The following is a 23,632-nucleotide window of genomic DNA, read 5'->3' as shown; positions in this document are numbered from 1 at the left end:
GTTGTGAAAGTTTTTCTTGGGATTACATTTTCTGCTGTATTTCACATCTGATGGGTTTCTAAATTTTGCAAGTGTTAAACCAAGGGCATTTTGTGGTTTTGTTGTAAATGGTTGTTTCTTTGAAAGAGAAACATATTAAACAAAGGGGCAGTTGACTCTTTCCGAAACCTGTGGCAACATTTTGAAATTTGACTATACAGGAAGTACAAAGCTGCGGCTACAGTGACTCAAAACAATGAAAAGAAGGACCGTGTTAGAGTAACAGTGAACAAGAGAAATTTGGTCACTTAAGTGAAATGTATTGTTTTTCCATTAAATACATTCTTTGTTGACTTTGAGCAAAGCATTCTAATACCTTACCTGTAATTTGATCCTACCTGTCAAAATCATAATTTCACATCTACCATGCTCAAAATTATGTAATTTTTTTTGTTTTTTGTTTGCTAACTGGCCTTTTGGAACATAAACCAAAAGCTTGGGTTCTTCAGAACTAAAACACAATGTCCTTTACTGTGGAACAAGAGCTCAAGAGTCACTAACTGCAAAGACTGGAAACAACAAGAACAACAACAACCGTCCAGTAAAAAGCCGTCCATGTGGAGACATCACTACACACACACACACACCTGTGTCCTGCGAGACACATCACTACAATCACCTAACACTAACATGGTTTCTAAAGACTTGCGTTTAAAGTTTTATTTAAACTGTGATACATTTTTGTGAAAGAAAAATATCATTAAGAACACATGTATTTGTCCTTAACAGAAGGAGCAAACAGTGTCCAATAAGTAATGATGTCACAGGCCAGTCTGAAGCCACTCTGACCAGTTGTCATTAATGTCCATTGTGCTTTCATTCTTGATGTCATCTCCCACTTCCTGGATAATCTTCACCTCCCACTGATGTGGAGTTGTAACCTCAGCTAAACCTCATACAGAGTTAGTCATTATCACATTTATTGGTTTTAGGTGTGGACTGACTGTCTCTGGTTCATCCTAGTTCATCCTAGGTCACTGTGTATCCTGGACATTCACACTCACATTCATATCTATGGTCAATCAAAGGGCCAAAAGGAACTTTTGAGGAGGTTTGTGGACTGTGGGAGGAAACCTGAGAACACGGAGTACAGAACAAGTACACATAGAGAGAAAATGCCAAACTATCATTAGTTACCACTGAGCCATGTGCCAGTGAATGTACAAATCTCAAATAAAAAACTATTAACTGTAGTTCACTATGTTAAAGGGATGTTGGAAACACAGTTAAGGGAAGTAAGCATCAATGTCCAAATATAATTCTGTGAATGTCTCATTCCTATTTCCATATATGTGACTAATTTTGTGCAGCAATCTCTGAAGAAAGACTCAGCCAAATGACAAAACCAGGAAAGATACAATGTCTGCAACACCTTCTCAATGAAGAGTATAAAACTCTTTTAAAAAGCACAGATACATGTTGATAATACACATATAATCTACGACTATATATTAAAACCAACAGCATCAATATAGTCCTGAACAGTACATGGCGTCGTCTTACTTTTACGTTTAGCTTAACTAGCCACAGCGGTGTTTTTCCTCAGATATCTACATATTTGTGTGGGACTGTACTTTTTCAGCAGACAGAGTCCACAGTGGAGTTTTATCCCTGGTGTTTAGTCAGTAGCTTTCTCACCCGGTCTCCTGTATGTGGTGATGTCACTTCCTTCTTCACTCTCCCAGCTCTCAGTTATTCCACTACAAGTGAACATAGTTGCCGTGTTACGCTGTCGTGACATAAAGCAGTAAGTAACTGTTTCCAAAGAGATAAAAAAAGGTGACAGGCAGCCAGAATGTGATGTCGCCTCGTCTCTGCCAACACTTCCCGTCCTGTATTACCGCGTTCTCCAAACGAAACACACAGCAAAGTCTGGAAACTTCTCCCGCTGATAATGAGGTGAGAGAGGTTGATTGGTCCTATAAACACATGCACACACCGCCTTTACAAAAACACTTGGGAGAAACATTTTGATTTTATTTTTCCTTTCCGAAACGCCATTTCTTTTAATCTTTTTTTTTTCTTGATAGCGAAAGAATGTTGGAGTTATGTTGATCATTGTTTCTACCAGGAGGACCTGCTGGAGGTGGATAAGCCAGAATAACAAATTAGGGACATGTTGCCCTGCAGAGCAGTGGACCGAAGAAAGAACAGAGATAACGGAGGAAGGAAATAATGAGAGAGGAAGTTTCATATCAAGTACTGTGTGATTTATCTTGAGGCTATTGTTTGGAGCTGACAAGTCTTACTTTTAGTTTATAAGGTTATAAAGGAACATGTTGGAGTTCAGAGATGTGGAATAAATGTGATTTTTAACCGTAGGTTAAATAAACTTTAATGCAAAAAAGAAAAGAAAAAAGAATTTAAATATTTCAATGAATCTATTTACAAGCCTAAATTTCACAAAGGTTTCTACTGTTTGCACAGCTTATCAGTGTTCATCTTCATCAGAAGTATTACATTCATACAATAATGTGACCTCATACAGCTACATTCAGTTTTTAAAATTGTAAGAAAATGCCAAGTGAATAAAAAGGGGAAAATGTAAACAACTTTGTGGTAATAGCAATAGGGCTACATACAGTAATAATTTAACTAATTATTATAACACACACAGCCGCTAAAATATTGCAGCATCCTGGCTGGTTTCACGTGATCTGTTGGGTGTCGCAGCCCAGGATCTCCAGCCGCAGGGCGATGTGGTTGATCCAGCCCCGTGGATGGATGCGAAGGTAACGGCCAAACAAGGGCGGGTTGAATGTTGTGAGCGCTTCCTCATCTGGATCTTCATTTCCTTTGAAGATCTGATGATCGGAATTAAAAATACAAGCAGAACAAGAAGAAAAACAGGATTAATAAAATAAATAGAAATAAGATTAAAACATCACCAAACCAAAAAAAAAAGAGTTATAACAAAACCTTTAGACAAGAATTTACAGAAATATAGAAGACAAAACAAACAAAAACAAAACAAACTCCAGTTCTACCTGTTCATTCTGTGAGCTGTCCTCTAACACTGTACTCCAGTACAGTTTATTGTGACTGACACTGACAGCGAACTCCGTCACCATCATTTGGGTCATCAGCGAGCTTGCACCTTGGACGATGACCCCTGTGATGCGTTTTACTCTACCCAAGTCCACCTGCAGCCACTCGTGTGGGTTGTCATACTTCAAAAAAGAAAAAGAAAGGAGTATCAGCATTTTAAATTTTACAGAAAAATATAACTTGTAGTAACAGACGTAAGTTACTGACCCTACATGACTGTGTCTTCTGAAAAACTTCACAGAAACTTTTCTTTTTTTCTTGTATAATTATTGGAAATACATTTAAGACTGACTACTGTATACATGTACAATACAATCAAATGACCAGTGTTTGACTCCAGCAGTGAATCACAGAAACTGCTTCCTGTTTTTGGTCTGATTTTTAACACCAACTGAACAAATCTCAACTGCAAGAAAGTGTTAAATTTACAAGATCATAAAAATGGAGAAATGGGCAACTACTGGGTTAAATATCACAAACTAAGACCTAGAAATAAATAAATAAAAACTTTTTTTTTTACTTTCTGCTATATTAGCTCTCTTGTTTTCACTGTGTAAAAGTCATATTCATCATATCATATTTGACATAGTGACAAACCAATGCCAGGTGAGCAGAGGAAGAGGATACTAAACATTTCTACTTGCATAATAAATTAAAAAAAATTGCAAAAAATGATAATAAAAAAATAAGTACAACATCTGTGTGAATGCATGTCAAAGTTTCCTTTACCGCTGGCCTCCAGGCGTTTGTTCTGCCCTCCTGATGGAGCCGGGCCAGGTAGGGGTTCCACTTACTCATCAAAGAGCTATAAAACGAGGAGGCAATGATGTTGCCGTCAAGTATGGTCTTCTTCTGGAGCCCCAGAGGGAGTGAGCAGCCTGGTCAAATACAGATCCACTGTTAGATCCATACCAGATCTTTCTTCAAAATTCTACAAATCTACATGGCTAAATTATGTCTCTGACTGGTGGAACTCACTGTTGAGATCGCAGCCCAGCAGCTCCAGTCGCAGAGCAGGCTTCTGCACAAAGCCGATAGGCTGAATCCTGATGTAGCGAGCCACAATTGGTGGAGAGAAGGAGTTTGGTGTCACCCTGGAACTGTCCAAGTTCCCACGAAATCTCTGAAACACAACACATTCATACAAAGTAAGATGAATGGAAAAGATGCCAGTAAACACATTAAACATGATGCTTCCCCTTCTTTCCTGCAGGGGGTGTTAAACAATTCAAAGTTTGAATGACCTTGTTTATGAGTTAAATATACAGGTACAGTGATGTATTTTTCTAGACTCAGCCTACAAAAAAAATGTTATATAAATGAATTTGCTCTGATTTGACATTTTATCATGGACAAATATTTATCTTTGCCAGCTGTTGTGTCACAGCACTCGTCTTACTTTGTGCAGCACAGTGCTGTTTCCTCTGTATGTCGTCCACCTCTCTTGGTCCAGACTGTAGGCCACAGTGAAGAATGTGATGTAGTGATCCCTTAACTTTGACCTGACTCCCTGTGTCTGCACGCCATGGATCACAGTGGGCTTCTTGAGGTCCACCTAAAAATTAGTTGCTCATTTATAAATTGCAATAATAACAAAAATGATACTGTGGCACACACACACATATGTATAGTCTGAACATGTCAAACCTGCAACCACGACTTGTTGTTTTTACCCATCCAGGCATTGATAAAACCTGTCTGATCCAGTCTGGCCAGGTTGGGCTTCCAGTTATCTAGACACAAACATTTAAGTAAACACATTGATGATTTTAAAAGAAAATTTCAATGTACTGTACTGTCACCTACAAATACTGACAAGAAAAAAAAAATAGAGTTTTACCAATGTAGTCTGATGCTGAAATCTGTGAATCCCCAATCCGTCCTGATTTCATCCCCAGTGGCAGGACACATCCTGGACGCCAAAAAACAATCAAACAAACAAATAGAGATAAAAAAAAAACGTAAAAGACAAAATACTCAATTATGTTTTTAATAATGTAGAGCAGAGAACGACACTATAGCAAAACTGCAGATGATGATTTTAGTTTCACGACACAATGATGACCCAAAATGTGGGGTGGGGGAGTTCTCTAAGTATAATCCTATGATATAACTTAGAGCTACGGCATTGGTCAGTCATACTATTAAACACAGTTTCGAACAGTAGTACTACAGTAGTAGTTTTTGCAGACTCATAAATTCCACATGCTTTTTGTACTATGTGATGTGACAGGAAACCGGAGAACATATGACAAAGTGAAACCCTAACAGTTTACTGAGAAAGTGGAAAACTTAGGTAGTCCCCTGCCAAATTACTCATACTGCCGCAAACACATAGTTGGTTATATTATGTCAGCATGCAGAGTCTCTGACTCTCTGAGCAGAGCTGAAATATAAAACTGCACAGACTGAGTACATTTGATACAGAGTGAGTAAATTTTACTCACTCTGTATAGAAAAGTGAATACGACTGAAAATAGACACTTACATTGCCGGACCCACTGACTCAACAACATCTAACAGAGGGAATTCCTTTTGACTAAAACAAAACTCAGCTCCTAAAAATCTTGGTCTAAAAATCGAACTGAAACTTCATGAACATTTACTGAACAGATAACCTGCAAAAAGCAAAAGAAAATGTTTCATTGATCACTAACAATCTAGACTGCATTTTTAATCAGGATAAATATAAAATTAAAAAAAAGACGGTTAAAACTCATCAAAAATACTCATCTGAATTAGCAGGAAAACTAATAAAATGCCTGAACATTAATTTTAGGTGTAAAAGGAGCATCCATCAAAGGAGGATGGTCAGGGATTTTACTAGGTAAATTCCCTGAGAAGCAGATTTATGTCCAGCAACTACTGTCAGTTTTACATAAATATATAACACAGATACCCACGTGGGTTGTACACCAGTAGTTTGGCCCTCATGCCAGCCATCTGGTAGTCTCCTAAGGTACATTCCACCAGCCATGTGCCAACTGTGGGAGGGCTCATCTCCACTGTGCCAAACACTCCTGGAAAAAACAGGCAATAATAACACACAGGAGGAATCAGGTTACTATAATCCTGTAAATACTGTGCAAACAGATGTAGTCCAATCACGTATGGTAGAAGTATGTACGTGTAACGGGCGGAGAATACATGTATTTGCATGTACTGTACCAGGGAAGAGGTTGTAGACGCCCATGCGATGTTCCAGGTCAGTTTTAACAGTGAAAGGCAAACCATGGAAGTGCACGGCATGATACTCTTCATCTCCTCCCACGTTCAACAGGTGCCATCTGGTCTGCTGGTGCTGGGCCACCAACAGACCAGGGAGTGTCTCCGCCACGTAGCCGTTGATTGCTAAATGGGATTAAAAACATTGACATTGTTGCTGAGGGAACAGAGGACCAGGCTACCTAGAGTATTACACCCACATCTACTTTATTAGCTCCACCTGCAAACTTGTTGCTGGTGTGGTACCAGGAGTCCTCAGTGTTGGCCTGACAGGGTGGAACACACTGCTGCTTCAGATTCTCTTGTAGGTACCAGCTCTTAGTCTCATCAAAAGTGTGGAAGAGCAGAGCAAACTCCTGGATGTTTGGTTGAATGTTCCGGCGAGTCTGCAGGGTCCCAGGTTTACAGATCACCAGTGGACCGATCAGACCCGAGTGAAGGTCTTTCTCCTGAATACAGAAGCATATTAGCGTTACTCTTCTGCATTCCATCGAATTATTGAAAGAAAGTGAACGGTCAAAAGCCGAAATGTCGGTCTTGTGTTGAGAGCTGTGAAATATAGTGTTGACACATGCACCCTCATGCTGACCTTGTCAACAGTAGAATAATAGGCCCCTGTCTTGCAGTCAAATTCAGTGTTGGTGGGTCCTTGTTTCTTGGTTACTCTCCAGTTGTAGGTCCGTACCTCTCCAGGAGCAACAGGCTCTCCTGGGACCCCCGGTGGTGCGGCGGAAGAGTGGCTTTGAGCAAAACCAGCTCCCTGGCTGCGGTCATACACTCCCTGGAGATGAAATGAGTACGGTCTGGACGCCTTGTTTTTGAAAATTACCTTAAATGTGACAAAGAAGAGAAATATTAGAAGGGTAACAATTAATAACAATTAGGAAAGTCTCATTTACCTATATTGTACATAATAGATTATTCTATTTTAGATACTTACATTAACAAGGTCATGGATCTCAGCTCTGATGAAAGGTCCCATGATTCCAAGATGTTCCTCCAGCTCTCCTCTGTCTACAGGATGTAGGAAGTCCTCACCTGTGTAGGCTTTGAACACGACTTTCTTATATTCTGGCAGGAACTTTCTCATTCCTCGGCGCATCTCTCTGTAAGGATTTTTATGTTAACATTTTTGCAAAACTTTTGATTTATTATTTATAATAAAACGTGACAAAATGTAACATTAACTCTGACCTGTTGTTAATGAGCTGATGAGGTTTACTGATGCCATAATCCCACGTGATTTCCTCTGCTGCAATATAATAAGTGCGAAAGCTGCTCCCGCCAGAACGAGGGTCCACATAACCTGTGTAATATGCATCGGACGTGTTGTTCATCTAAAAGAAATTCAAAGAGTGCTACAGGTGAGATGAAATAACATCTGGCATTTCACTTGCAAACTTACTGCAGACAGACACGGTACCTGATCGCTGTAGTCGTAATCATATTCATCTAGAGACAAGTCAATCTGTGATGTGTTGTTGTTCTCAGCTGTGTTGTTTTTGTCCAAGCTCAGCACAGTGTGTGGTTCAGGATGAACCTGGATGTCGTTTCTCAAAACAGTTTCCTCTATTTTCTTAATTATTCCTGGCTCCAAAGGTAAGAGTTTCCAGAGTGGATCACTGTTCACCAGGATCTCGTTGTCTTCTTCTGACACTTCATCCGCCTTGGACTTGGACTTTTCACGTTGTATTTCAATTCTCTCCACAGACTTCACCTCCACTACAGTGTTAGTCTTGTTTTCCATGTACTCTCCACTGATGTGTATCCCAATGGCGTCCTCCTCTGAGGCCCCGGAGCTGTCGTCTCCGTCAGTCCAATTCCTCTCCGCCTGTCGACTCTTTCTGACACTTGTCTTTCCTCCGGCATCACTATTCTGGCTCAATGTCCCATTCCAATTTTTCTCCAACTCCTCCAGGACGTCTTCAGGAATCTCTTCCTCCGTCACATTATTCGACTTCTTTGGTGTCACGGGGACTCTCCTCAAGTGACACACAGTTTTATTACCAGTGGTCTGAGTGTCATTAAGACTTTCTTGGACTTTCTTGCACACCCGCACTAAAACAGTATGATTTTGAGGTCTGGTGCCTCTGGGCTGTAGCTCAATCAGATCGCTGTATTCAGGTATGTAATCATCATCATCATCATCCCTATCAACTAACCCAAAATGCCCGGTGTCACAGGGACGCACGGTGTAAAAGATGCTCATCCCACGGTTCTTGAGGTTGCTGTCAAAGGCACTGATCTCCCACTCACCTGTGAGAAGAGGAACATGTTTTTGTCTTGTGTGAATGTATAAAAAACACAGTAAAATGTGGTGTCTAAATTAGCACAAAAGATGCCAAAAATGAGAAGATAGCCCAAACAGCTAAAGGTTAGCAAAAAAAGATTAAGCTAACCATAAAAAAAACAACTTACAACTTACCTAAAATGAATAAGGAAAAAACTTCATGAGAAAATTATTTAAAAATAAAAAGTGTTTGGACAGCTGGAGATAGTAGCGTAGTTTGTGGTCTTAAATATGGTAGCTGAAGCTAGGCTAGACAAGATTTTTAAAAAGATTTTTAAAAGCTACAAATTAGCTTAACGCTAAAAATGTAACCAAAAATTGTTGACTTTAAGAATATTTTTCACAGGTGAGAACATGAGAATGTTTTCATTCTACATGAAAAGCTCTATTTAAGAAATGTCAGTTGTTACCACATAAGATTTGCTTAGAGCCCACAAACCACACTTTGGATTGTCATACACTGCAGATGATATTAAACATTAAAGTCAGACAGTACTAACCTCTGTTGAATGAAGTGTGAAGCGATTTAGTAGAGTTTAAAGATTAATACGTTATTACTAATGGCATTACTAAACAAGAACAGTGTGTATGTGGTCACCAGTGTGTGAGTGCGTGTGTGGTCCTGTTTTTCATCATTTAAAACTGACTTACATCAGAAATGTCCCAGATGTTGTCACTCATGGTGCTTTCAATTTTAAATCTGTCTCAAGACCATAGCTACTACAGCTCTAATCTGTGTTCATGTGACTCTGGTGAGACTTTAACTCTAACCACCTAAACTCAGACATGGGATTCGGTTTTGTGTGTCACGAAATTACCTAACAGTTCGGTCTCCATAGGAATTGTTGCTCCGGTCATTGGAAACAGAGTGAGGACTGACTGGTACAGGCCTTGGGATTCAAAGAGGTTTCCCGTAAAATACACAGACAGGAAGTCACTCTGGGTTCCCACGTTGGCCACATGCCAGTAGGTGACATCAGACTGACACATCACAAACTGACGTCCACTGAACATGATTCCATTCACACCTAAAGAAAAGAGGAATTAAAACTAGTGCTGATACTCCCGTCTGACCGTCGCCACATGATCAGTCCTTCACTTTTCATTGAACTCACTGTAGATGATGTTAGAGCTGTAGAACTCAGAGTCAGAGAGGCTGGAGGAGTCCCGACTGGACTTCTGCATGCTTTCATTAAAGTACCAACTTTTGTTCTCGTCAAACACAGCAAACATTAAAGTCCACTCTTTATCTGGGGCCAACTGCAGAAAAACATTAGAGGAAATCAGTTTCATATAATACAGAATATACATATATATGTATATCATTTGTTACATCTTTTAGAAAATTGGGCCAAGCTGAGTTCCTTCTCCTCACCAGTTGACCTTTCCTGTTGATGGCCTCGTACTTGCAGATGAGCAGTGTTCCCACCAGCCCTGATATCAAGTCCCTCTCTGGTGAGACGGTGCTCTGGTACAGCTGGGTCAGACACTGGGGGTCTCCCTCCAGGGGTCCGTCGTCTGTTGTTAGCTTCCAAAGGTACTCAAACGTCCCGTTGGGGGGAATACCCATGGAGCGCAAGTCTTTCTCTGCATCTGTGCAATAACAGAAAATTAACACGGGAAACTGTGTGATGTTTTGTGTTAATTGATAATGGTGATTGGAGTTTACCATTTGAGGTTCTTTGAAGTGGACTGATCCTGGTGAGACCATTGGGGTAGATGTTGTAGGGTCGACTGGCCATGTTTTTGAAAGTGATCTGACAACACATTTGGAAGCAAATTAAGTACAAATACATTTGTAAATATTTCCTTCATCAAAGCTCTTAGTAGTGTTGCAGTAATTGTGTGTTTTATACATTAAAACTGGAACTACATACCTGGAACTGATCATTGACCTTTCCTTTCAGCTGTGGACCAAAGAACGTCGTGTCAGAACTTTTCCTCACAGTGAAAGATGAGTCTGTGTATTCAACATACACCACTTTTTTGTACTTGTAGCCCAGGTGATGAGGGGAGGAGGGCAAATATCCAGAGGTCAACTCACTGATGCAACATAAATAAACAATGAGATAAGAAGTCAGTTGGTTTCCATCACATTTAGTCAGTTTTTGATTCTTCATCTCTCCTGCCTTTACCTGTGTGTGGGTTTAAGATGAGGGGCGTAGTCCCAGGTGACTTCTTCAGCTGCAATAAAATGCTTCCAGGTTTTGTACTCCTGACCTCTGCTGGCCCTTACTTGAACTTTAGGCTTATTGTGCTGAAAGCTAATGGTGTTAAACGCACTCTCATAGTTTTCTGCGCTGTCGTTGTCACTGTAGTCGTCGTAGTCATTTTGTTTCACTTTACGTTGGTCCTTTGGCTGCGCTCGAGCCAAAGCCTCGGAGCATGTCTTCACTGTGAAGAAGGCGTTCATTCCATCTGGGAGCAGCAGTGGGGCAAAATCACAACCAAATCATGTATATGTATTCATATATTTTTAAAAAAAAAATCAGGGCAAATTACCTGTACGATGTGCATGGATCTGACAGCTGATAAGAAATCGCCCAGTAGACACAGGTCTCAGTTCTGCTGTAGTGAAGGTCATGGGTGTCACCTCCATGGTGATTTTACGATGATTTAACACCTTAGTATAAGAAAAAAAAATCACATTACAGTCAGCATACAACAGGCATCAAATGACAAATAAGCAACATAGACGTTAGATCGTTGTTTCTCAAACAGTGGGTCGGGATCCACAAATGGATCACACAGCCATTTTGAGTGAGTCCCATGCATAGTGTCATGTTGTTTCTTAATTGAAAATGATGATTTTCTAAGGCTCAGACAGATATGTAGAGTTCTGTTACCTTCAAAGTATGATCCTGGAACTTAATGGAGTGAATTTCTGGAGCTGTTCCCACTCCAATCAGATGCAACGACACATAATTGCGGGTTGCGCACATTGTCAGACCTACACACACACAGAGAAAGACAAAGATGGTGGAGGGAGGTGGTGGTAAGACAATATTCTTAAGTTTGACCAACACTTTCACTGTGGTTCATTACCAGGCAGTGTAGAGTTAACATATCCATTGATGGTGTGGTATTCCTTTCTTCCGCTGGTCCTCTTAAACCTTTCCCGGCTCATCCTGTCTCCCACCTCTCCATACCAGCTCTTGGTCTCATCGAACACTGCAAACAGCAGTACGAATGCCTGTTTTTTTCTCTCGCCTTCGTCTGTGAAGGCACCTGAAAAAAAAAAAAATACATATATATATACAAAGAGACTTTGTTCATCCTGTTTTTGAATCAGTAGTGTGGCAAATCTTGAATTCAAAAAGCAGATTACTAACTTGATTTGCAGATGAGCAAGGCACCAATGAGTCCCGAGTTGACATCTCGGACTGTGTCTACCTGGGAGGAGTAGGAGTAAGTGAGGCATTCTGGATCACTGCTGGTGGGCCCGTCTTTAGGATTGATGTCCCACACGTACTCGTAATAACCTCCTGGAGATACAGCATCATCATCCTTCTCCTGACCAGCTGTGGAGTCATCATAGCCGGCTCCTGGAGAGGGAAAAAATACAAAGTGTTTGAGTCAATCTGAGGAGGAAGTGATTAAAGAGGAAGGAATTAATGAAGATTTGACAAATTCATTTCATAAGCATTTCCAAAGGTTGAAAATGTCTAACAAATGCTAAAACCAATAGTACAAATCTGATAACTATACAATAATTTGTTTTTAAATTTTGCAAGTTCATAAAGGTTGTGTTCAACTAGGCCTGGGTTCAATAATTAGAAGGAAAATGAAAGCTAAAAAATAGAAGATAATTATTATTTCATTATACTCTTTGTACTTTTTGGGACCTTTTGTTTGGTGCCGTGCCGTGGGGTTTTTCAAATGTAAATGACATGCTGTGACTCAAAGAAGGTTGGCAAACACTGCCAAAAAAGGACCTACGAGAATTTGTGACGGGGCCTTCGACACAGCTGCCCTCATTAAGAAAATTAAATCTGATTCATTTTGCTTAATTTAGCCTTTTCCTGCTGGTTGTGACAACCAATTAAGGCTGTAACTTACCGCATTACAAGATTATATCTAGTGACCAGGAAAGACCCTGACCCTGGAAAGACAGGAAGTGAGTGCTCAGGTTCTAGAGCAGCATTAGGATCAGAGCCAGTGTCTGCTGTGGGAAGGATTTACATCTACGGGTTTACCCACCAGTTATGACCGTATGTGTTCCTGCATCACTTGGATTGATCCTAGATATATGTACACTCTAGTACTAGCACAAATTCAACTTCTACTGTAACCACTGGCAGTTTGGTTGACATGACTCATGAGATCTGCACAGAGAAGATAAAGATAACCGTTGGCCGCTGCCATTTCCAAAGAATAAGGTGGAGTGAATTATTTAATTCAATACTGTTTATTTGGGCCAAGATTTCCCTGAATCCCCCCTCTATTTTACATTCAGTTAAACAAGGACTTCACCTTAACAATCTTAATATGAGTCAATAAGCTGAGTCACATAATTAATTCACATTATAACCACAGAGAGCATGGTCTTGCTGACTGGGGAACAGTTTGTAATGTTACGAGGACTAAACGTTCATGCTCATTAACTTCATGTTACCTTCGGACTGTTTCCCGTAGGTGATGCCCACAGGGCTGATACTGTACGGCTGAGAGGCCAGGTTTTTGAAATGGACCAACACCCTGTCTCCAGCCTGGGCCACTATCACCGGACCCTGAATACCTACAGCCAGAAAACAGCATTTAAGAAACAAAAAACCAAAACTTTTATTCAAAACAAAATACAACGAGACTTTTCTCTCGTAATGTTACGACTTTAATTTGGCAAACTTATGTTTTTATACTAATACATTTCTTTATTTCTCGTACACTTACGACATAAGGTCTAAGGCTTTAACCTTTGCATTGTATTTTCATTTCTTTCTCACTGTGACCTTAATGCTTCTCAACACGCTTCATTCAGGCTCTAAGTATCATCACAGCAGACTTACCTGTCCATGCTGGTCTTGGCCTGGGCACGGTGTATGTAGAATCTGTGTACTCCCGGTACACTGCCTTGATGTACTTTTGTTTGACATCTTTAGATTTCCATCTCCAAGAAAAAATAAAGTGAAAAATAAGTGTCAAATTGGTGAAAAATCAGTCTCAAAGTTTCTAGATCTGCTGGACATTTGTTCTCTCTGTACTTGATTTAACTCATTAATCTATCTGTCTCTGAGGAACGTAAGACCACACACTAATCGTCAGTTCTAAATGTAAAAAGTCAAACAGATCGGTATAGTATAGGGGATAATTAAATAAATACATAGTATAAGCCCTATTAAAGAATATAAGTACAGTTAATAAAACTCATTCACATTTCACTCTTGTCAAATCTCACACTTAATTTGTTTTAAGTTTTAAAAGTGTAGACAATGAAATGACAACAAAAACTTGACCCTTTCTCAGTTTCTTCCTCAGTTTTTGAAGATAAAGAGAAACTCTGTAACTTAGAGTACGTTCTACTTTGCCTTTGTCCCCGTTATATATTAATTTTTATAACTATGTAGTTGAACGAAAATTTGAGTGACAGATTAAATCCTCTCGTGGACAGCCAGTCATTCATCAAACACTTACCTCTGGTCAGACGGCGGGTCAGCATCCTCCTCCAGGTGAGAATAATCCCAGCCGATTTCCACAGCTGCTACAAAATACTCTCTCACTGTGGCTGCGGGCGGCGGTGCTCCAGCGGCAGAGGCGGCGAACAGCGGCAACAGCAGCAGCAGCGGCAGCAGCAGAAGTGTTGCAGTCATAGCGGTGTACACTACCTGTCAGTGGACACGTTCCTCTTCTGCTCCTTCCTGCGGGTCGTCCTATTTAAGGACAGTGGCTGTGGGGTGGGGAGGGGTGAAGAGAAGGAGACGTGAGACTAAAGACATGTGGGAGGATGGGGGAGTGTGATCAGTTGTCTCTGACTCGGCTGCAGCACGATGCAAGAGAGGGGTGTCCGAAGTTTTTCCACGGCGGTGTGTATATGTGTGTGTGTGTGTGGGAAGGGGAATAATGTAGTAATTAATTAATATATTAATATAAATATATACACATAATACATATAGCTAAAGACATACAAATATTATATTATCATATATACACATATAAACACACACATATATATATATATATATACACTGTATATATATATACTGTATATATAACCGGTCTTTAACCACATGTAAGAGCTATATACTGTACATACTGTATGTATGTGTCTATATATTAATTTTGAATATTCTTCGTAGCTGCCTGCTACTTATTGCTAAACTTTGTTACACATAAATAACTTATCTCCTGTTACACATGGCAACACATATTTGCTACAAATCACAATGTCACATATTATATATATAATTACATCTTTAAAAATCCCACTGTCTACAACCTACCGTACATATAATCCTACACACAGTCAATAGACCAATTACTATACACACATACAGTATAGGTCAGAACAAAAAAGAATGAAACTGTAAATTTGTCAGTGTCCTTAATTTGATTAAAAAAAGGCATAAATATGAACAAAAGATAACGAGCAGTCAGACGGAGAGCCTTTGGTATTTTAATCATTCGATTTGCTGCCATCTTGTGGCATACAACTAAACAAAACGAGGATTTTAATCTTCTGAATCAGTTCTCTGATCAACTCTTGCAAGAATGCAACAATAGCGATTCTAGCGCCAAACGAAAATGGTTGTACTGTTATGTACCTCAATAAGTGTTATATATTTCCTATATTATTACGTTGACCTGGTCGTTTTTCTTTTCCCGCTGATTAAAGCAACTGTGCCAAACTCAAATGATTGTTTTTTTTCTAAAAGAATAAGAGAATAAAGCGACTTCACAGCCCAAATCTTCTTCAGGTCAACGCTGATCTTCATGTTTATCATCATTGGTGAATAACATTCAGTACTCTGTATTTACGTGTGTGAACAGCCAGTCTGTCTAGTGTTGAATGTTGAATTGAATTGTTCAAAAAGATCAGTTACAGAGCAATCTTGAGTTCAGGCCAAATTTACTTGTATACTTTGTGGTTAGAATTTAATTTATTTAACCTTAGTTTCTGCCAACCTCATGGTCGTTTATACTTAATTTTAAAATCTCTCTCACAAAAGGCATTCATGACATGAAAGTTAGATCTACAATAGTATAAATGAATGTACGTTATTGTCTCTGCATCGGTGTGTGGTGTGACGCATTTGAAAAAAAAAAAAAAAGGACTTGTCACTCCAGGTAAGTTAAATACTTTATTGTTAAATTATTTCTGTCTGGCCCTGTGTACACTGTGTACACTGTGTACACTGTGTTCTGTGTATACTGTGTATAACGAGGCCTACGTTTATCTAAGACTGGTATTTTTGCAGACAATAAATTCAATCCTTTGTAGTGTAGAAGAGACCCCACCGTTGAGCTCCACTGTTGGAACGTTTCAGTTTGTCACTCCATCCGTTGACGATTGCAAAATAATCTTCCTCCGAGAATTCCTACACCCACGCACACACAACCACACAAACACGCACACACAGAGTGATATGTAAGACCCTTGGAAAGGTTATTTTGTGTTTTTGAACATTGGTGCTGTGTGCCTTCTTGTTAACCTGAATGAATTGGGTCTTCATGGCCTGTGCCCTCTGCAGCTCTGTCTTCAACACCTGGATAAACTGCTCTGTGCGGTCAGTGGCCTGAACATTGCGGAAGCCAGCTTCTTCAATGACCTAAGAGTGAGAGAAAGAGGAGGGCCGGGTGGGGGGGTTATTCACGTCTAATCATTCTCTGTTGTATTGTCTTTTGTCCTTTAACTGTGTGTTAACTTCAGCGGTAAAAAGTGACATTCAAACATTGATTACTTTTAATGGACATCCGATAATATTGGTCAGGTGATATTAGCATAATTATGTAATATTAGTAAGATCGTTATCGGTTTTTCCTCCGATAATGAAAATCCGATAACACAATGCTATCAATGGGTTTTCTTTCGAATTTGCTGGAATCGTACGTAGGGTCCTGAGACATTTACCTCAGCATCAGCATATCAGATATCAGCAAAAAGCCAACATTGGACATCCCTAATTAGTTTGTAAAAATATTTTTACTGACTTCCAACAGTTTGGAAATGAGAATGTTCAGGCTTGGACTTCAGCCCTGACGTACCTTGCCGTACTGTGAAGGCGTATAAAGGATGTAGCCTCTCTTTTTGACATAGGCCTCAAACTCTGGATTCCAGGGCTTCTCGCCACAGCAGTAATCGCTGATGAGCAACTTTCCACCAGGCTTTAACCAAGACTTGAGCAGAGAAATACCAATTTTAAAAAAAATGCTTTAATGACATAAAATATAGCAACTATGAAATGTCTGTGAAAATGCTCACGTGGAAGCGTTGAAAGAGAGCAAGCTTGTCATCTATGTGCAGGATTGTATCCCGACTGTAGATAACATCGAAGGAACCTTCTGGAAATGTCCTCTTAGTGGCATCAGCCACCTCAAACTGGACCTAATGTGGAGCACGTGAGGACAGATGTCAGAAAAAACCAATAAAGGATTTTAGTTGTATCTATTATCAGTTTAGAAAACAAAATCAGGAACATTCAGATGTACTGATGGCAGGTTTTCTTTGAGCGCTCTCTCCATAGCGATTTCCACCATGTTTTCTGACAGGTCCAGGCCGAGCACCTTCACACCAAAGGTCTAAAATAAGACAATACAACATTTGGAATCATTACATCGCTTCTCTGTTAATGCTGTTCCACTGCCTCCGTGAAACAATGACAGAGTGTTTGACCTTTGCCATGTAGAAATCTCCTCCCCCGATGCCACAACCAACATCCAAAACTTTCTGTCCAGGTTTGAGGTTCAACATGTCCACAAACTCCTGTCATGACAATTAATCAAAAAATATAAATATGAGCCTATATATAGGAGTATTGTTGAGCTGCCCCACATCAACGCATGCACAAATAATGCTTTGCCATTGAACTATATTTAAAACTGCTATTTCATTGAAATAACAAAATAAAAAATAAAAATTACCAACAAATTACTACAACACTAAACATAACCCACTGTGGCAGAAATAGATATCATATTCAAATAAAAATTAATCTGGTTTGCTGTGACCCCCATAATTGCTCTGTGCCTCTAGAGGGGGCCCAACCTCCATTTTGAAACCACTGGGGTAGACATTCTAAAAGAGTGTTCTTTCAGTACATCTGGTAATCGCTCAAAAAAATCTAAATATTTAAGGTTGTCAAACAGGAACAGTAACATTAATATTAAAATTTTACGACCTAATATAAAAACAAATCAGATTAACAAAACTGGAGCTTCCGTACATGTTATTTAATTTGTGAAAGATCAGGACATGAACATGTTGTGCATGAGATGTTTGCTGATTTCTGTTGACAGTATCCAGACACATGTCCCACCTTCGTGGTGCTGGGGCCACCCGTGCTGACGTAGCCGGCCCCAAAAATCCTCTCGTAGCACAGGATGCCTCGCTTGGTGTACTGCTGGTTGTCCAAGAACTGCTGGAATGTGTGGAAACCATTCTGTTTCTCTGAAGGCTGGACCTTCTCAAGAAGCCAGCAGATTTGGTTAGGATTGTTTTTCATCTGGAATGTAAGCAGGTGACAAATGACAGAGAGGATGGAGTTAAACCAGGAACAGTTATTATGTTTTTTTTTTAATTATTATTATTTAGGATTTATCTTATTGAATATCTGGGAAAATCCAATCACCTGGACATAAGCGTAAACTTTCTTTTTCAGGACAATGTCAAAACCAAATTTCTGGTCTGTGTTATTCTCCTCCATGTGTACTGATGTCACCAGTTGACTGTACCAATCCTCACTGCGGTAAATGGTGGGGTCGAAGTTCCTCTTTTTGTCACCTTGGTAAAACACAACATATTCAACCAAAATGCTTCTCCAACATATGATCATATGTTATGTATGTTGGATTGTTCAGATGACAGAATTTGGATCAGCTGAAGCTAACTTTTAATTTTTAATTAATTATACATTTACTACCTGATCTGTGGTTACAGGACTCTCTGAAGAAAAGAAAGCCACCGGGACGCAGCCAGCTCAGCATTTTCTTCATTAAGGGCTGTATCTCATCATCACTCAGGTACATGAGCAGCCAGTTGGAGAAGATGAAATCCAGGCTGACGGGACAAAAAGACAAATATATATATATATGGGTTGATAAATAAATAAATATTCTTCTTCTTTTTCTTTAAATAATCCATTTTGACAAAACCATCATGTACTGTAGCACCAGTCATGGAAAGTTAACACATCATCCATCAAACAGTGAAATAACAGAACATTCAGCAGCACAGCAGTCAAACATCCGTCCTTTATCTTTTTACCAAATCCACACCTGGTTTTGGGGATTTCCAGCTTTGTGACATCAGCATGAAGAAATGTTACATTTTTATGGTGACCGTTCACTTCTCTGTTTTTCTCAATGAAGCTTTCCATGAAGTCCACAGCGGTGACATGGGCTGCTTTAGTTAGCAGTTGGCTGGTGTAACGACTGAAGAGACAAAGATACCACAGTGTTTATCAACCCATTTGGTAACGTTACACACCAACATTGTTAAAGTATTGTGATGCCAGTGTTTCCATAATTGTCCAATCAGGGACAGACTGAAGGCAAAATTGTCTATGAACACCACCTAAAACCAAGATTCTATTGAATGGTCAATTAGCGTCTGCTTAATTTTTTCCTCTAAACTGGATCTCCTTTAAAAAAAACCCCATAAAAACAGCAATTTGATTTCACAAATGTGTCAAACTCAAAAATGAAAAACAAAATGTATGAACTGTATAAATAACTTGCTGACTGTCACTGTTAAATAAAGGTTTCTGGATCTGAATGTGAATCATGGAGTTGTGTGCTCACCCAATGCCAGCTCCCAGTTCCAGCACCTTGTATCCAGTCAGTCTGGGCAGTAAGGAGAGAATCTCAGGCATCTCCTGCTGAGTCAGGTCCCTGGCTTGAGTATCCAGCATCATCTCCTCTACGGTGGCTTCTGTGGAGTGTTCCTTCCAGAACGCTGCCATGTTGTTTCGCACTGCAAAGCGCACAGATGCTGATGTAACGTGGGGTTAGTGTGACACATGTTCATTTACACATGTAACACACGAGTGACGCTCTGTGTTAACATAAAGTTTGAACTCTGACATGCCAGAACACATCTGGTTGTCACTGGTTAACCATTACTCTGACCTGTTTTGAAAACTTGGCACCAAATGTGTTAATAATTAACAGTACTAGAGTCCCTTATTCATACCACAGTAGGGAAATTTACAGCAAGTCTTTGCAACGGACACAGGCTGCCACAGGAGGCGCCATTAAGTACGCAGGTGCTACTCCAGGCTGCAACACAAGAAGAGTGTGTGGTGCGACTTAATCCAAAACAGAGCCAATATGTTGTGAAATATGTTTTTTTCCCCTCTATTATATGAAAATGCTTAACTGATTTGTATGAATTAACATCAAAATAACAGCAGGGCAGAGATGTGGGTTAGGGTGAGTGATTTACATAGTTTACTGCAATAAGAAAAGAAGAAACTTTATGAGGTCTGATCCAAGACAGCTTTCATATAAATGATCCATCATATATGATAAAATTCATCTGTCAGCCGTGAGGAAGATGCACGCAATACATTCTAGTGTGACGTCAGCAGAACACCACTAATTCAAGAGGAGCAAAAATATTTAAACCAATCAATTATTAATTGTTTTAAATAAGAAATAGCATTTTCTATTTAAAGGAAATAAGGAAATATATGTCCAGTACATTTGGATTATTATACAGTAATATATATATATATATATATATATATTAAACTGAATTTTAACAAAGAAGTTCAACCTGCTGCCTACATCCAACATGAGCAGTGGTACAGTTTAGCATTGGATCAAACGACAGCCTCTGACACATCTCTGGCACATTCTAACACAAACAGAGGATTACTTCCACCAGCTCTAGGGAACAATCAGCACAAAGCAACGTGGTTGTTCCGACAAACCAAACTTTGGCCCCATCAGTTACATCAGCTGGCTTTAAGAAATTCTTTCAGGCAACACAAACTGATCCTGACATCAGTAAAATCTTCATCATCATCATGACGTGTCTCATACCTTTTTCCATGGTGATCTTCTGGAAAAGCACTTGCACTTAATTAAGGACTAATCTATACCAATGAATTTATATGAATTATAAATAGCTATTAGTGACCCCTGTCTGGCAGAGTGGCTTTTTTTTTNTCTTTAAATACGGCGGTTCGGGGAGGAGGTGATCTCCAGGTGGGAAACTGGCCATTAGGATTCAAATAAGTAGGCAAAGGGAGGGGGAATGGGGCTGGAGCAACAGAGGGGGGCTCCACAGGAATGATCATGACAGGGCAAAGGTCTGCTTACAATCAAAGTCATGCTCATGGCCAGTCTCAGCTGACATTGTGCACTAACAAATGTCACACAGTGACTGCTACATGTAGAGTAATGGGAAAAAATTGCCCCCCTCCGTTGTGGCTGCTCCAGGACCAAACTGCTCTGCAGTTTTTCTCTTTGTCAGATTCAGTTGTGCTGACATGTTGAAAATGTCTGAAACATGTGGCGATTGCATCATAACTATTTAGTGCAGTTGGAAGTGCAGTACTAGTGGTATTTACTTAGCAATTTTCCCCACATGTCATAAGTAATGAGGACACAGTGACACAGAAATGGTTTTAGACAAGATCAGAAGTGCAAAACATTTGACAATGTTTATGATTAAAATATCTTAATACTCTTTTAGTATCAGTTACTTTTTTTTACTGTTCATGTATGCTTTAAGCTTTCACCTAGTCATCACAGACTTGACCAACTGGAAAAACCACATGTAGAAACTATCTAAAGAGCCCAAAGCTTTTCTAAAGTTCCAAAAAACAAACCTCTTAAAAAGCAGTATATAATGTACAAAACATTTGACAAACAAACAGCAGCATCTTTTTTGTCATTGTCAAGTCAAAAAAAGAAAATGAAAAACAATTCCATTCAGTGATGAAAACAATGAATATATAAATATATGTTCATTGTTTTGTTCAAAACCAGTTCATGAAAACCCAAACTTATAAAATTAACATTTTCATAGTACCTCTGTTTTCTTGCAGGGAAAGATTCCTTTTCAATGAGATCCTTCTTGTGTAAGGCAGCTTGTCTAAATGCCGTCTTACTGTGGTGTGTAACACCAATAATGATGTTCTTGTATGTGGATTGTGTAACAGCTAATATGAATATGAGGGGAGTGACAGTTTCTTGGTTACAGTATTGGCAAATACGTTAGTTACTAAAATGACAGCCCTAATCTTAGGAGTGACCCACGATTCATTCAAATATACCAAAGTCCTGACAAGACTGACAAAACCTTTTTCCCTTTTACTATAAATTACTCTACGATAGGGGGAAGTAACCACGTATGTGTTTCACATCTGCTTTTATTTGTGACTAATTCAAAAGATGTTCCGACGGTATTTAAAGTTCCAGCAGGGTGTGTATAAACTGCGTAATTTTTAAAGCAACAATAAGTGGCTACCAAACGGACGCCTGCGTACTCTTAAGAACATTATTTGGAAAATAACAATTGGCAGGAACTTGTAATAACTCCACGTTTGCTCTCAGTGGAGCTTCTCTCTCTGCACCTCTTAGTCTCACCCTCACACATATCCGGGTCTGCTGTAAACGACCAAACACTGCCAAAACGTCATTAAAAACATACGCACGCCCTATGCATACATTCCCGCTTATATACACAGATTTATAAACACAAACAGAAGCTAGTTTTCTTGAACTTGAACAAGGAAAATAAAAAAAACATACGTACACCGCTGTTTCAGAAGTAAAATCTTACTCGACCTTCTAATGTAAGTTAGTCCGTTTTTGTTGCTTCGCATCCGCTGTGGTGTTGCAACATAAAGAAAATAAATAAAGATGTTTTCCTTGTAGAACATAAATAAAAAAATAAATAAAGATGTTTTCCTTGTAGAGATTAAACAACCTGGCGAATGTATGTGTTTTGGAGGAATATGCGTTGGATATTATTTTGAAAGGGCAGACTGCTTTTTGGAGCTCAGTTTCCGGGTGTAGCACCATAAGCTATTCTCTCAAGCGACTTTAGTCCTGTTCCTCCTGTAAATTCGTCGGAGGCATATACTTGTTATTTTACGTGTCACTGTTTACTTACCAGTTACGCAAAATAACTAAGGGAATGATCATACGCCCGTAATTACAAAAATAATCATCATACTGATGAGGCAAATATAGTGATTCTATTTTTTACCTGTTGTGCCCGCCCCAACTAACGTTCAGTCAATCGTATTCGCTGTTCTGAGTCACCCATACTCACGCAATTGGGTGTAAACATGTCACATAAGCCTCCAGGCTACAAAAACAAACAAGCAAACAAACAAACAATATATTCAATATATTGTATTGTATATTCAATACAATATTCCAGCAATTGTCAAGTTATTTTTATTTGACCCTTTTTGGTTGGCAGAAGCATACGTGACTCTGCCTCTCATTGGCTAATACTTGTTTCTTTGGTTGATTGGGTGGTCAGTCCACACCTACTCACATATACAGACTTTTCTGGCAGCATTCTGGTACATAATAAATTAAGTTCAATATCCAATAATCCACAAGATCCACAAGAAAAACACTCACAGACATTAAAGTATTTTGTAAATGTTTGCAAACAAACTGAAATGCGATTGCAAAACTGTGTACAGTAGTGAATTTACTACCTTTTGTAGGTACCATTTCTAAGTTGTTTCTTATTTAAAATATAATTCAAATATAATTAACATTTTATTAATACATTCTTGTTGCTGTTCTTTTAAATGTGTGGATTTCTAAGATAGAACGCCTGTGTTTGTACGTTTAGTTCCAACATCACCACCATGTCCAAAGTCCAGTGGCTTTATACACTGGCAG

The 23,632-nt window shown here is 39.3% G+C and overlaps 2 protein-coding genes across 6 annotated transcripts; both read right to left on the bottom strand.

Annotated features, from left to right (window-relative positions):
• Positions 1-2,345: 2,345 nt before the first annotated feature.
• f8 (coagulation factor VIII, procoagulant component) lies at positions 2,346-14,665 on the bottom strand. Its single transcript, XM_008326689.3, has 27 exons — positions 14,234-14,665; positions 13,609-13,709; positions 13,218-13,340; positions 11,935-12,147; positions 11,648-11,830; positions 11,449-11,552; positions 11,105-11,225; positions 10,738-11,020; positions 10,480-10,645; positions 10,272-10,359; positions 9,978-10,195; positions 9,718-9,862; positions 9,421-9,630; positions 7,736-8,568; positions 7,507-7,649; positions 7,253-7,418; positions 6,902-7,141; positions 6,533-6,761; positions 6,256-6,438; positions 5,991-6,107; positions 4,928-4,999; positions 4,735-4,820; positions 4,487-4,642; positions 4,066-4,210; positions 3,817-3,965; positions 3,027-3,209; positions 2,346-2,843 (listed from the first exon to the last, which is right to left on the bottom strand). The coding sequence occupies exons 1-27, from the start codon at positions 14,407-14,409 to the stop codon at positions 2,688-2,690; spliced, it is 4,989 nt and encodes a 1,662-aa protein (XP_008324911.1). The 5' UTR covers positions 14,410-14,665; the 3' UTR covers positions 2,346-2,687.
• Positions 14,666-15,878: 1,213 nt separating this feature from the next.
• pmt (phosphoethanolamine methyltransferase) lies at positions 15,879-22,605 on the bottom strand. Of its 5 annotated transcripts, none has more exons than XM_025063234.1 (12): positions 22,521-22,605; positions 19,556-19,727; positions 19,031-19,186; positions 18,676-18,812; positions 18,385-18,536; positions 18,073-18,258; positions 17,430-17,519; positions 17,234-17,335; positions 17,019-17,141; positions 16,802-16,933; positions 16,249-16,365; positions 15,879-16,134 (listed from the first exon to the last, which is right to left on the bottom strand). In XM_025063234.1, exons 1-12 carry the CDS (start codon positions 22,588-22,590, stop codon positions 16,024-16,026), a joined length of 1,548 nt encoding a protein of 515 aa, XP_024919002.1. In that variant the 5' UTR covers positions 22,591-22,605; the 3' UTR covers positions 15,879-16,023. The 5 variants fall into 5 exon arrangements, with proteins under 5 accessions (XP_024919002.1, XP_024919003.1, XP_008324914.1 ...); XM_025063235.1 differs by having other exon boundaries at positions 17,246-17,335; XM_008326692.3 differs by lacking the exon at positions 22,521-22,605 and adding an exon at positions 21,795-21,910.
• Positions 22,606-23,632: the final 1,027 nt, after the last annotated feature.

The sequence above is a fragment of the Cynoglossus semilaevis genome, chromosome 15 (genome assembly GCF_000523025.1).
Source record: "Cynoglossus semilaevis isolate Cse_v1.0 chromosome 15, Cse_v1.0, whole genome shotgun sequence".
NCBI classification, from domain to species: Eukaryota; Metazoa; Chordata; class Actinopteri; order Pleuronectiformes; family Cynoglossidae; genus Cynoglossus; species Cynoglossus semilaevis.
This window is presented reverse-complemented; position numbering and strand designations above follow the sequence as displayed.

What these genes read in the sequence shown, in the direction of transcription:
- f8 (XM_008326689.3), bottom strand. Translation starts at nt 14,409, where the DNA reads ATGACTGCAACACTTCTGCTGCTGCCGCTGCTGCTGCTGTTGCCGCTG. An exon ending in TATGGAGACCGAACTGTTAG is followed by an intron (nt 8,569 to 9,420) that starts GTAATTTCGTGA and finishes CTCTTCTCACAG; the next exon opens with GTGAGTGGGAGATCAGTGCC. An exon ending in CAAACGCCTGGAGGCCAGCG is followed by an intron (nt 3,210 to 3,816) that starts GTAAAGGAAACT and finishes TCTTTTTTGAAG; the next exon opens with TATGACAACCCACACGAGTG.
- pmt (XM_025063234.1), bottom strand. Translation starts at nt 22,590, where the DNA reads ATGCGAAGCAACAAAAACGGACTAACTTACATTAGAAGGTCGAGTAAG. An exon ending in CTGGAAATCCCCAAAACCAG is followed by an intron (nt 18,813 to 19,030) that starts GTGTGGATTTGG and finishes TTGTCCCGTCAG; the next exon opens with CCTGGATTTCATCTTCTCCA. An exon ending in CTCTCTTTCAACGCTTCCAC is followed by an intron (nt 16,934 to 17,018) that starts GTGAGCATTTTC and finishes TCTCTGCTCAAG; the next exon opens with TCTTGGTTAAAGCCTGGTGG.